This window comes from Papio anubis, chromosome 6, assembly GCF_008728515.1.
Source record: "Papio anubis isolate 15944 chromosome 6, Panubis1.0, whole genome shotgun sequence".
NCBI classification, from domain to species: domain Eukaryota; kingdom Metazoa; phylum Chordata; class Mammalia; order Primates; family Cercopithecidae; genus Papio; species Papio anubis.
Genome location: NC_044981.1, coordinates 166,255,834 through 166,268,027, shown reverse-complemented (window position 1 = coordinate 166,268,027; position 12,194 = coordinate 166,255,834). Strand labels below are relative to the sequence as shown.

At 41.1% G+C, this 12,194-nt stretch overlaps 1 protein-coding gene across 11 annotated transcripts in view; it reads left to right on the top strand.

Moving 5' to 3' along the window:
• The window catches only part of WDR27 (WD repeat domain 27), a 240,763-nt gene that overhangs the window by 1,903 nt on the left and 226,666 nt on the right, over positions 1–12,194 (top strand). For 6 of the 11 annotated variants that reach the window (XM_009206433.4, XM_031667588.1, XM_017958482.3 and 3 more), the window contains exon 2: positions 8,380–8,575. The exons of 1 other annotated variant lie outside the window; for it this stretch is intronic. In XM_009206433.4, coding sequence (XP_009204697.2) covers positions 8,387–8,575 — 189 coding nt within the window. In that variant the 5' untranslated portion in view covers positions 8,380–8,386. 4 more of the 11 variants (XM_017958479.3, XM_017958480.3, XM_017958483.3 and 1 more) reach the window with 4 other exon arrangements.

The following is a 12,194-nucleotide window of genomic DNA, read 5'->3' as shown; positions in this document are numbered from 1 at the left end:
AATGAATATTTTAACAGAAAAATAACTTTCTATGGAAATGATATTAGGGGCCATCTGACCTCTGTTCAATGAGAGGATAGGTTGGGGTTCATTTAGCTGCCCTGGATTCATGTCCTGGACACAGACATGTATGTGTATGTGTGTGTGTGTGTGTCAGTGTGTCCCTGACTATGATTCTGCCTGCACCAGACACTCCTTCATCCCCGTCTGCACCACCCTGCCATGGAGCAGGAGAGGTAGGCATTGAAGCCGAGAACACTGAGGAACGAGGAGAGGTAGGCATTGAAACCGAGAACACAGGAATGGGCAGAGGTAGACATTGAAGCTGAGAACACTGAGGCAGAAGTAGGCATTGAAATGGAGAACACTGAGGAGCGGAGGTGTTGGGCAGCTGGAGAGGTGGGACGTCAGCTCGTGCACACTGGGGCCAGACTGACCCAGAGGTTCTGAGCGCAGGCTAGTGCTTCCTCCTGAAGGTGGCTTATGTGTCCTGACGAGGCTTCTTCCCTCTTTGGCTTCACACCATTGTTTTCTGTGAACTCTTCACACTAGTGAGTCATGGTGTTATTTCTTTACTATGCACACATCAGGAAATGCAAGCACATTCATATTCTGTCTTTATTTTGGAAATAATTCCAGCGATGTCAGACGTTGGGTGTCAGGAGATCGTTTTTTGTTGTTTCTGCTTTTGTTTGTTTGTTTGTTTTTGAGACAGGGTCTCACTCTGTTGCCCAGGCTGGAGTGCAGTGGCACAATCTTGGCTCACCACAACCTCCGTCTCCTGGGTTCAAATGATTCTCCCGCCTCAGCCTTCCAGGTAGCTGGGACTACAGACACGTGTCACCATGCCCGGCTAATTTTTGTATTTTTAGTAGAGACGGGACTTCACTACGTTGGCCAGGCTGGTCTTGAACTCCTGACCTTGTGATCCACCCGCTTCAGCCTCCCAAAGTGCTGGGAATACAGGCATAAGCCACTGTGCCCAGTGTCTGCTTTTGTTTTTAAGACATGAAGGGGTCCTGTGCTTCAGGCATGGAAGAGGTCTTCAGGTCTTCAGATTGCCTTTCTCCTATGACCCTGGGCTCTCTGACCCCACACCTTTCACCAAACCCGTTTAGATCAGACAGCTTTTTATATGTGTGCATGTTTGGGTGCATGCGTGGGATTCTGTGTGTGCATGTGTGTATACAGGTGTGAGATTTTGTGTGTGTGTATGCATGTGTGTATGTGATCTCTTGATCTCTTGCTTCACAGCTGCCCATACCTTAACTTCTTCCTTGTAAGCTTCACTGCACCATTCTTCCCAAGATCTCCTAGCACCATCTCAACCGTTGGGTCACCCTAGACTCTTGCTGTCTATTGCTTGTTCTAGTCTTACTTCAGGGTTCAGTCCCGATAGGACACACACAGATCAGTGTGTAGACGTATGCTGGGTGTTGTCATTTCATTTGTACAGTTTTCATTTTGTAGGCAGTTTTATTCATTCGTTAATACTGCAATGACAAACTAATGCAGATTTGGTGGTTTAAAACAGCACAAATGGATTATCTTACAGTTCTGAAGGTCACAAATCCAAAATGGGTTTCAAACTGTGCTAAAATCAGGGTGGCATCGGAGCTGGCTCCTTCCAGAGTCTTCGGGTGAAAACTCTTCTCCGTGCCTTTTCCAGCTTCTAGAGGCCACCACAGTCCTCAGCTCCTGGCTCCTTTTTCTGTCTTAAGAACGGTAACCACAGCAGGTTGAGTCCTTCTCATGGTGCATCATCATCCCAGCTTTTCTCTCTCCAGCTTAGTTAAGGAAAGTATTTAAATTGAACATACCCAGATAATCCAGGATAATCTCTCTTCTGAAGCCCATCTGATTAGTAACCTTGAGTCCCTTGGCTGTGTAACCTAATGTTTGCAGAGGTTCTAGGGATGAGCATGTGGACATCTTAGGGAGAGTGTTACTCTGTCCCCAGTGTGCCCTGGGGTATTCAGACTCCTCACCATTCAGCTAATAGGTACTATTTTATGTAATTGGTGCAAAAGGACAATGCTAGGCACTCTGTAATCATTTAGAAATGAGAGAAACAAGATGACTTTTTGAGTGTTATCCTCTAAAATGGACACACTGGATTAGAGAAGAGATGTCTGTTTCTTCCACAATTACTCGAAAGAAATTTTGGTGCAATGCCTAGAGGAAGTTACAACTGATGTTTCAGCATTTGACATAATGTATCCAAAGCAGTATCTATGCTTCTCCCCTGCCGGAACCTGTTCTCTCCCAGCTCAGAAAGTGAGGTATCTTGTCGTTCAGGCCAGAAAGCTAGGAGCCTCTCCTGATTCCTCAAATTCCTCTTCAGCAACCAACCCGTACTGGCTTCCATCAGTCCTAGCTCAGAAATAACGTGTGGTGTCCATTTGCTTAAACCCTGCTCTTAGGCTCCAGCACCAATGATCTTTTGAAAAATAGAAGTTTTAAATTTGTAAATATTTCGTTAAAGTTTTTGTTCATCCTTCTTGATATTTTTATATATCTAAGCATTACTATTTTTGTTGTCTCAGCATCCACATCCTCTTGGCAAAAAAATCCTCTAGTCCCTGGATTTCCTCTGGACTACCACCCTTCTCCCTCTGCTGACCAGGACTCAATAGAGAGGTCTGTGTCCCAGGCCTGACTTCTTGGCATCATTTCATCCTTCTGATTACATGATTAATTCAAACATGGAAAGTGTCTCAGACAGGCCCAAACTCATGAGAAATGTTCAAGGATCAATGGAAAGAGATGCTTTCTTCCCCAGCACCCTGCAATGTGAGAGGCCACGCTCGGGCGCTGTTGGCCGTCTTTTTGCCACCGGATAGGAACAGACAATGAGCAGCACCTAGACAGGTGGAGCTGAGGGTTGGGGAGAAAAGGGGGCTGTCCTGACGGTGTTGATGAAGCTGCTGTAACCTTTTAATTACACATTAAACTCTTTCTTTCCATCAGATTAGGTCGAGCTTGCTTTCTGAGACACGAAGTAAACATTTTTCAATGTCATTTTTAAAAACATCTGCATTGTATTCCACTCAACGTAAGAACCGTTGCTACATTTCATATTATAATCAATGTTACGATGGGCAGCCTTGAAGAAATAAATTTTGGAAAAGGTAGAATGATTTACTTGTTATAAATTTATAAAAGTAGAATTTTTGATTGCCAGATAAGTTTATGTCAATTCTCTTACCAGCAGTGTATGTGGAAATGTTTCTGTGTGTGTGCGTTCATGATTTATTTATTTGTTTATTTTTTTGGGACGGAGTTTCGCTCTTGTTGCCCAGGCTGGAGTGCAGTGGCGCAATTTCGACTCACTGCATCCTCAGCCTCCCAAGTTCAAGCCATGATTCTCCTGCCTCAGCCTCCTGAGTAGCTGGGATTACAGGTGCACGGCACCATGCCCGGCTAATTTTTGTATTTTTAGTAGAGAAGGGGTTTCACCATGTTGGCCAGGATGGTCTCAAAGTCCTGACCTTGTGATCCGCCCACCTCAGCCTCCCAAAGTGCTGGGATTACAGGTGTGAGCCACCGCGCCTGGCCTGACTGTTGCATTTAACAAGGCACAAATACATGTTAATTTTATTCTGTGGTGTAGTTTAAGTCCATTCTTTCTTTGTTGACTTTCTGTCTTGATGACCTTTCTAGTGCTGTCAGTGGAATATTGAAATTCCCCAGTATTACTGTGTTGCTATGTCATTTCTTCGGTTTAGTCATAATTGTTTTATGAATTTGGGAGCTTCTGTGTTAAGTGTGTATGTATTTAGGATTGTGATATTTTTCTATTGACTAATCCTTTTATCATTATATAATGTCCCTCTTTGTCCTTTTTTTTTTAAACTGTTGTTACTTTCAAGTCTATTTGTGTTGTTTTATGTAAGAATAGCTTCTCCTGCTTGCTTTTGGTTTCCATTTGTGTGGAATATCTTTTTCCTCTCCTTTACCTTAAGTTTATGTGAGTTGCTATGTGTTACATGAGTCTCTTGAAGACATCAGATACTTGATTGGTGTATTTTTATCCATTCTGCCATTTTGTATCTTTCGAGTGGAGCACTGAGACTATTTACATTCAACGTTAGTATTGAGATGTGGGGTAGAGCTCTATTTATTATGCTAGTTCTTGCCTAAATATCCTTTTTTCGTTGTGTTATTGTTTACAGGGCCTGTGAGATTTATGTTTTAAGGAGGTTGTTTTGGTGTATTTCAAGGTTTTGTTTCAAGATTTAGAACTTCCTTTACCACTTCTTGTAGTCCTAGCTTGGTAGTGGCAGATTCTCTCAGCATTTGTCTGTCTAAAAAAGACTTTATCTTTCCTTTGTTTGTGAAGCTTGGTTTTGCTGGATACAGAATTCTTAGCTGACAATCATTTTGTTCAAGGGGGCTAAAGATATGACCCCAATCCTTCTGGCTTGTAAATTTTCTGCTGAGAAGTCAGCTGTTAATCTGATAGGTTTTCCTTTATAGGTTACCTGATGCTTTTGTCTCACAGCTCTAAAGATTCTTTCATTCTTCCTGACTTTAAATAACCAGATGACTATAGCTGGGTCATGATCCTTTGTGATGAATTTCTCAGGAGTTCTTTGAGAGAGTATCAGTTGCTGTGTTAGAAGGGGTATATACACTTTCCCAAAGTTGGTCCAGGGGAGGCATCCTGGTTTCTCAGGTGATGGGCAGGGCCATAGTGTTCCTAAGAGTTTATGTCTTTTGTGTTTGGCTACCAGGGTGGGTAGAGAAAAACCATCAGGTGGGGACAGGGTTAAGGGGGTCTGGGCTCAGGCTCTCCCTGGGCAGGGCTTGCTGCAGCTGCTGTGGGAGATGTGGGAGTGGTTCTTGAGCCAATGGAGATATGTTCCAGAGGGGATTATGGCTGTGTCTGCTGCATCACATAGGTTGCCAGGGAAGTCGGGGAAAGCTGGAAGACCTCACCCAGCTCCCACGCAGTTTGTGAGGCTGGTCTTGCTCCCACAGTGCCCAGCTATCAGCGCCAGGTTTAGATGCAGACAGCCTGTGTGTGGGACTCAGTCCCAGCCCAGGCCATAAGCTTCTGCGCTGAGAAAGCAAGCATGGCTGGCTTTCAGGTCTTGCCCTCCCCATCTGCCCACAATGTTGGCAGCTCCTGTGCTCATATCTGTAGCAGTTCCCTTTTACCCACTCCTGATTCTGCTCAAGGAAGTTCGTGCCCAGTCTAAATTATCACAGAATTCAGTTGGAAGCTTCTTTCACCCTTTGACCTCTCCCTAATTCCACTGGCTGTCTTTTCTGAGGGAGGACCTCTGTGAGAAACAGTCAGGGATGGCTTCCCTGGACTAGAGCTGGAGACTGGGAATGCCTACAAGGCTCTTCTCACTGCTGCTTCTACTTTATATTTCGCTTGGCTGCCTAAATATGCTTCAGCTCTAGGTAAGGTTACGTCCTTCTCCTGTGATATGGATTTTTAGATTCCCCAGTGGGGATGTGTGTTTGGAGGCAGTTTTTTTCCCCTCACATTTTGGGAACTCACAGTTTTTTGCCTGTCTCATGGAATTTGCAGTAGCCTGCTGCTTCTTTCAAAGGATCTGTGAATTCTTTCAGTTTTTTTGGTACATTCCTGCAGTGGTTCTTGGAACAGAACTTCACAGTATGAGTCTCCACATGCCTTTCAGTCCATCCTAGTGGGAGACGCACATTATCCTTGCCTCCTGTCTGCCATCTTCTTGCCTAACCGCTTTAAAGGGTTATTGTAAGAATGATATAATCTATGTACTCATATATACAAACCTGCTTATTAATGTCTACAAAAGTGGTCTGTAAATTGCAAATTGGCATGCAAATACTATTATTTGTAAAATGTGCTGCTGAATTCTATGGGAATTACAGAAGACAATAAGATAATGATACTGCAACTAAAGTTTATGTTGAAGAAAAAGGTGAAACTCAGTCACAATTTGAAGAGTGTATTATTAACATTTTTGAAACAACTATAATGTTTTGTGTATTCTTTGTCTGTCTCCCAAGATGTTTTATGCTTTGGGAAGCAGTGGATCTGGTGACAGCAGCTTCATATTGTCCCCTCAGGACACATCTGCCCAGCACCTATTGCCATGCTCAAGTTACAGAGTCTACAGAGTAACCATGGTAGCTTTGGAAGGTGTAGCTATTTTCATATGACACTTAAAGTATCTTTGCAAATATTAAAAAAAAGTGAGATAAAAATTGTGAATTGGAGACAAATGTGCCTTAAAATAACGTACACATGCTTTTATTTTGTTTTTCTCCAAATATTGAGACTTTTCAAGCCTTTAAAAATCACCTTTTATTTATTTTATTTTATTTTATTTATTATTTTTTTGAGACAGAGTCTCACTCTGTCACCCAGGCTGGAGTGCAGTGGCGTGATCTCAGCTCATTGCAAGCTCTGCCTCCCGGGTTCACGCTATTCTCCTGCCTCAGCCTCCTGAGAAGCTGGGACCACAGGTGCCCGTCACCACACCCGGCTAATTTTTTGTATTTTTAGTAGAGACGGGGTTTCACCGTGTTAGCCGGGATAGTCTTGATCTCCTGACCTCGTGATTCGCCTGCCTCGGCCTCCCAAAGTGCTGGGATTACAGGCGTGAACCACCGCGCCCGGCCAAAAATCCCCTTTTATTTATTGTAACACAGAGCATTTGTTGTAAGGGCAATCATAGAGTATAAGGCCTCTAATTGTATTTTGAGAACATTTGTCAATTACATTATCACCTTCCTGGTACCTTGGCCTTATGAATATTAAAACAAGGGTTTCTAATCGAGACCTGTATTGAAAATGTTTGCTGGCTTCTTTTGAAGTGTTTTCCAAAGATGATCTGAAGTCCATTTTCCTTTGCCTCATTTCTCTTGTGAAATTCTGCTCCCCACCTGCACACAGGAAATTGTTATTGCTGCCCCGCCCACAGCACAGAGGTGGTGCTGAGGGTTCACAGTCTGCACTGGAATGTCAGATTTCTCAAATCACGGGGCCAGGAGGCAGGCAGGGGAAGGTCCTGCTGATGAGTAGCACCCCACAGTTCTCTTTCTTTCTTTGCAATTCCTGTCTGACCAAGGGTCCTTCAGACAGAGGATTCCATCCTAGCAGTCCGGCCATGGATCCATGTCCCGCTGCCTCCTGAGGTCAAAATAGTTTAGATGGTGTGAAGTGCTGGGAAGGAGGTAGATGGGGTGGGGGGCAGGGATGGGAGCCAGCTCTCAGAGGCCTCTGCTTAGACCTGGGAAATGGGAAGAGCCCCCAAGTTGCAGAGAGGAGGAGGAATGGAGCATGAAGATAAAGTGTGCATCCTGAGGCAATCAAAGCCCTGCTGTGTTGTAAGAGCTGGAGGAAAGGGTAAGTAGAAAGAGTAGCAGTGGAGGGAGGAGGCGGTGAAGAGGAAGAGAGGCAGAGGTTGGGTTAGCAGAATCCCTCAGGGCCAGCATGAGGAGCACAGGGGTGGATTTTTCAAATCCACATGACCAGTATGAGGACTGCACGGGTGGGGCTTTGAATCCACATGGCCAGCATGAGGACTGCACGGGTGGGGCTTTGAATACCCACAGCCTGCATGACCCCGCTGGATGTTTGGGTGCTTGCCCATCACTTTCTGAGCAGGTCTGTTGTCTGTGCCTCTAAGTGCATTGATTGCTGGCCTGCAGTGGGTTGTGGGATACAACAGAATCAAGGATGACCCAGAGCCATTCCCGCATGTTTCTGAAGTGGTTAAGCTGTGAAGTTAAGTGAAAAGTTGGATGAAGATCTGAAATGTTTTATTGTCAGTGTTTCATTAGTTTATGCTTTATGAAACGTAGCCAGTGAATCACTGATCATAGAACCTGTGGTAGCTTAACTGTAATTACATAGGGTGTTGTGAAATTGTTCAGTAAAGCCCAGGTTAGCTATGGGAGATGTGGGTTCCAGTTGCAGTTCCCTAACAACTGATTTGCTGTGGTCAATTCAGAAAATAACTTTGTGTCTTAGTCATTTCAGTAACCAACGTTTAGAATGCTAAATGCCAGCGCTGCCCCGATGCCATATGGATCATTGTTTAGTCTTTGCCTCTCAGTAACTGTTCTCATTTTACAGTTGTGGAAGCTGATTGAGAAAGCCTAAGCAAGGTCTGTTAAGTGGGAATAGTGGAATTTGAGTCAAGGTTTGCTTAATTGGAAAGCCCATGAGAGGAATGGAGCAGTTGTGAATGTGGAACCTCCAGAGTTTTCAGCGATTTCTCTTGTTTTTTCTTGGGGTGAGGAGAGGTGAATAAATAGGTATGATGTGGTATGTGTGTGTGGTCAAACTAGTAACTATCAATAGGTAATAGACTTTTTTCCTATATTAAATATAATACCTGTAGTTATCTTATATGTACTTTTTGTTTTCAGATTGAAGATGGAAAATCCCCAGGACATTTTCTCAAGTAATGGTGGCTGTCTAAGTGATATAGTTATAGAAAAATACCTGGTTGAATCCAAGGAGTCTGTGTCTCATGTTCAGCTTGCTTGTAGCATGCAAGACTGTGCTTTCCCTTTGGATGGGACTGAACTTTGTATATGGAACACGAAGAGTCCTTCTCATCAGGTATTGAACAAGTTACAAGTCCAGTATCATGAAGGCCTTGCTCTTGTCTCTCCATGTCTTTGATGCTCTTTGGACAGCATTACCCTCTGTGGATTCAGCTACCAACTATGGGAGAAAAATATCGATAAAAACATTATATTATTTTATTTTTAAATTTATTTTTGTTTTACAATATTTTTATATTTAGAACACAAGTGATCTGGAATTAAAAAGTTTCTTCAGTTAGAAGCTGATCAAGAAAAGATTCATCTTAATATAATCAAGTCTCCTACATTTGAATATTTAGATTGACCTCACTTTTTCAGTGAAGTATAAACTACTTAGGAAAAAAAAAAGTTCCACGTAATAAGTGCATGTTGTGATGACTATAACTAAATGAATATGCCCAGGTAACCACCCCTAGGTCATACCTTGTCTCCATCAATGCCCACTTCTCTCCTGCCCAAAAGGCAACACTATCTTGACTTCTAATACCATAGGTTAGTTTTGCTTATGATGAACTTTATATAAATGTGATTATACATTACGTACTTTTTTGTGCTGGTTTCTTTGATTAATAGCATTATTTTATGAGATTCATTCATGTTGTTCGTTTTCATTGCTACAGAGTATTAGGATTTATTAGGTACCACTATGCCCTTTTTGAAAGGCTAAACTAAAAATACATTTTTATTATAGAGTAATAAGTAGAATTACATTCTACTTATGTAAAGACTACACTTTATCCATTTTTGTTGTAGAATAGTAAGTAGAATTACATTCTACTTATGTAAATAGACCACACTTTATCCATGCTTGTGTTGGTAGACATTTGTTGTATTTCAGTTTTTTTGGCTGCTGGATTCTTTCATATGTCTTTTGGTGCAGACACATATAATTACTGAATTATAAAGGATACATAAGCAGTTGACCCTTGAACAACGTGGGTTTGAACTGTGCTAGTTTACTTATACACGGATTTTCTTCAACCCAATGTGGGTCAAAACTATAGAATTTTCAGGATATGAAAACTGTATATTTGGAGGGGCACGTTTCCATATATGTGGAGTCCACACAGCCAACTGTGGGATGTGGGTATACACAGATTTTGGTTTATGTGGGATTCCTGGAATGAATCCCTCATAATAGTGAGGGATGTCTGTATTCAGTAGATAATGCCAAGCAGATTTCCAAATTGGTTGTACCAATCTGTAGTTCTTCTAATGGTGTTTGACTTTCAGTTGAACCATATCTTCACCCACACTTGTTTATTTTTATTTTAGCCTTTCAAAAAGGGCCTAGTGGTACCTAATTATGATTAGTAATTCCGTGATTATTAATGATGTTTAGCAAATTTTTGCACATTTATTGGCCATTTAGATATTCTTTTTTGTGAGATGTGTTTTCAAATCTCCTGCCATTTTTTTCTATTGGATTATCTGTCTTTTTTCTATTGATTTGAAGGAGTTCTTTATATTATAAATATAGGCTTTCTGTTGTCCATTTAGATTAGTTTGCATTTTCTAGAGTGTTACGTAAATTGAATCATATGGCAATTTAATTTTGTGTTGACATGTAATACTTGTACATATTTTGGGGCTAGATGTAATATTTTGATACAAGTATACAATGTGTTATGATCAAATCAGGGTAATTGGGATGGCCATCACCTCAAACATTTATCTTTTTATTGTGTTGGTAATATTATAGTTTTTTTCTTCTGGCTATTTTGAATTATATAATAAGTTAATATGAACTCTGATTTTCCTCCTGTGCTATTGAATACCAGAACTTATTATCTAACTGTATTTTTTTTATTCCTTCTCCCACTTCTTTTCATTCTCTCCACTTCCCTTCCCAGCCTCTTTTAACCACCGTTCTACACCCCTCTTCCACGAGATCCACTTTTTAAGTTTCCATATATGAGTGAGAACATGTGATATTTGTCTTTATGTGCCTGGCTTATTTAATTTAACATAATGACCTCCAGTTCCATCCATGTTGCTGCAAATGACAGGATTTCAGTCTTTTTTATGGCAGAATAGTATTCCGTTGTGTGTATGTACCGTATTCGTTTATCCATTTATCTGTGGCTGGACACTTAGGTTGATTCCATATCTTGGCTGTTGTGATAGTGCTGCAATAAATATGGGAGTGCATTATCTTATAATGTAATTATTTGTCTCTTTGTACAGCTTTTAACTTGATGTCTGCTTTATCTGATGTAAGTATAACTACTCTTGCTTGCTTTTGGTTTCCATTTGCATGAAATATATTTTTCCATCCCTTCACTTTAATACTATGTATGTCTTTATTGGTGAGATGAGTTTCTTGTAGTCCACATATAGTTGGGTCATCTTTTTCTTTTTATTCAGCCAGTCTATATCTTTTTAGTAGGGAATGTTATTTATTTACATTCAGGGTTATTGATAGGTAAGGACTAATTCCTGTCATTTTATTGATTGTTTTCTAGTTGTATATCTTTTGTTCCTTACTTCTTACTGTTTATTTTTTCACTTGGGTGGTTTTCTGTAGATTTGATTCCTTTGTTTTTCTCCTTTGTGTGTTGGTTCTACCAGAGAGTTTTATAGTTTTCCAGGTTTTCATGATGGTGGATATCATCATACTATTTCCAGATATAAGACTCCCGTGAGCATTTCTTGTAAGACTAGTTTAGTGGTGATGAATTCTTTGAGTTTTGTTTGTCTCTGAAGATTTAATTTGTCCTTCATTTCTGAAAAATAGCTTTGCTGGGTATAATATTCTTGGCTGAAAGTTTATCTATTTTCAGTACTTTGAATGTAGCATCCAATTCTCTCCTGAAATGTAAGGTTTCTGCTGAAAAATACGCTGTTAGTAAAATAGAGATTCCCTTATATGTGACTTGATGCTTTACTCTTGCTGCTTTGATTTTTTTCTTTGTCTATGGATTTTGACAGTTTGACTATAATATACCTCTGAGAGGACCTATTTGGATTGAAACTATTTGGTTATTCGACCTTCCTGGACCTGGATTTCCATCTCTTTCCCAAGACTTGAGGCATTCTCTGCTATGATTTATTAAATAGTTTTCCTCACCTTCTCCCTTATCTTCTTCTGCTAGAATGCCCATATTATGAATATTTATCTGCTTAATGATATCTCATAACTCACATAGGCTTTATTCTTTTTTATTCTTTATTCTTTTTTTGTCTGCTGGTATTATTTCAAAAGTCCTGTCTTCAAGTTCAGAAATTCTTTCTTCAGCTTGATCAAGCCTAGTTGCTTAATCTAGTTGTTAAACCTCTCCATTATGTTTTTAAATTTTATTCATTGAATTCTTTAACTCTAGGATTTATCTTTGGTCCTTTGAGCTGCTCAGCTCACCTGGTGGTATGCCCCCAAAGGCAACCCGTGGGTCTTTTTCTTGAGTCTGATACATGGGCACATAGCTGCTTGTTGGGCCTGGGAGCGTGCTTACCATGGTCAGCCTGTGAGACTGTTTCTCAGGCGTTTTTGGAGACTTGGGGACATTGGGCAGCCTAGAAGTATTTCTTCTTGTGGCAGGGGTGCTATAGGGGTGTTTCCCAGGTCCTGAGCACAGGTGTTTAGCAACTCTGCTGGCCCGGGGTGAATCAGCTGTTAGGAGGCTCAGGAGCCT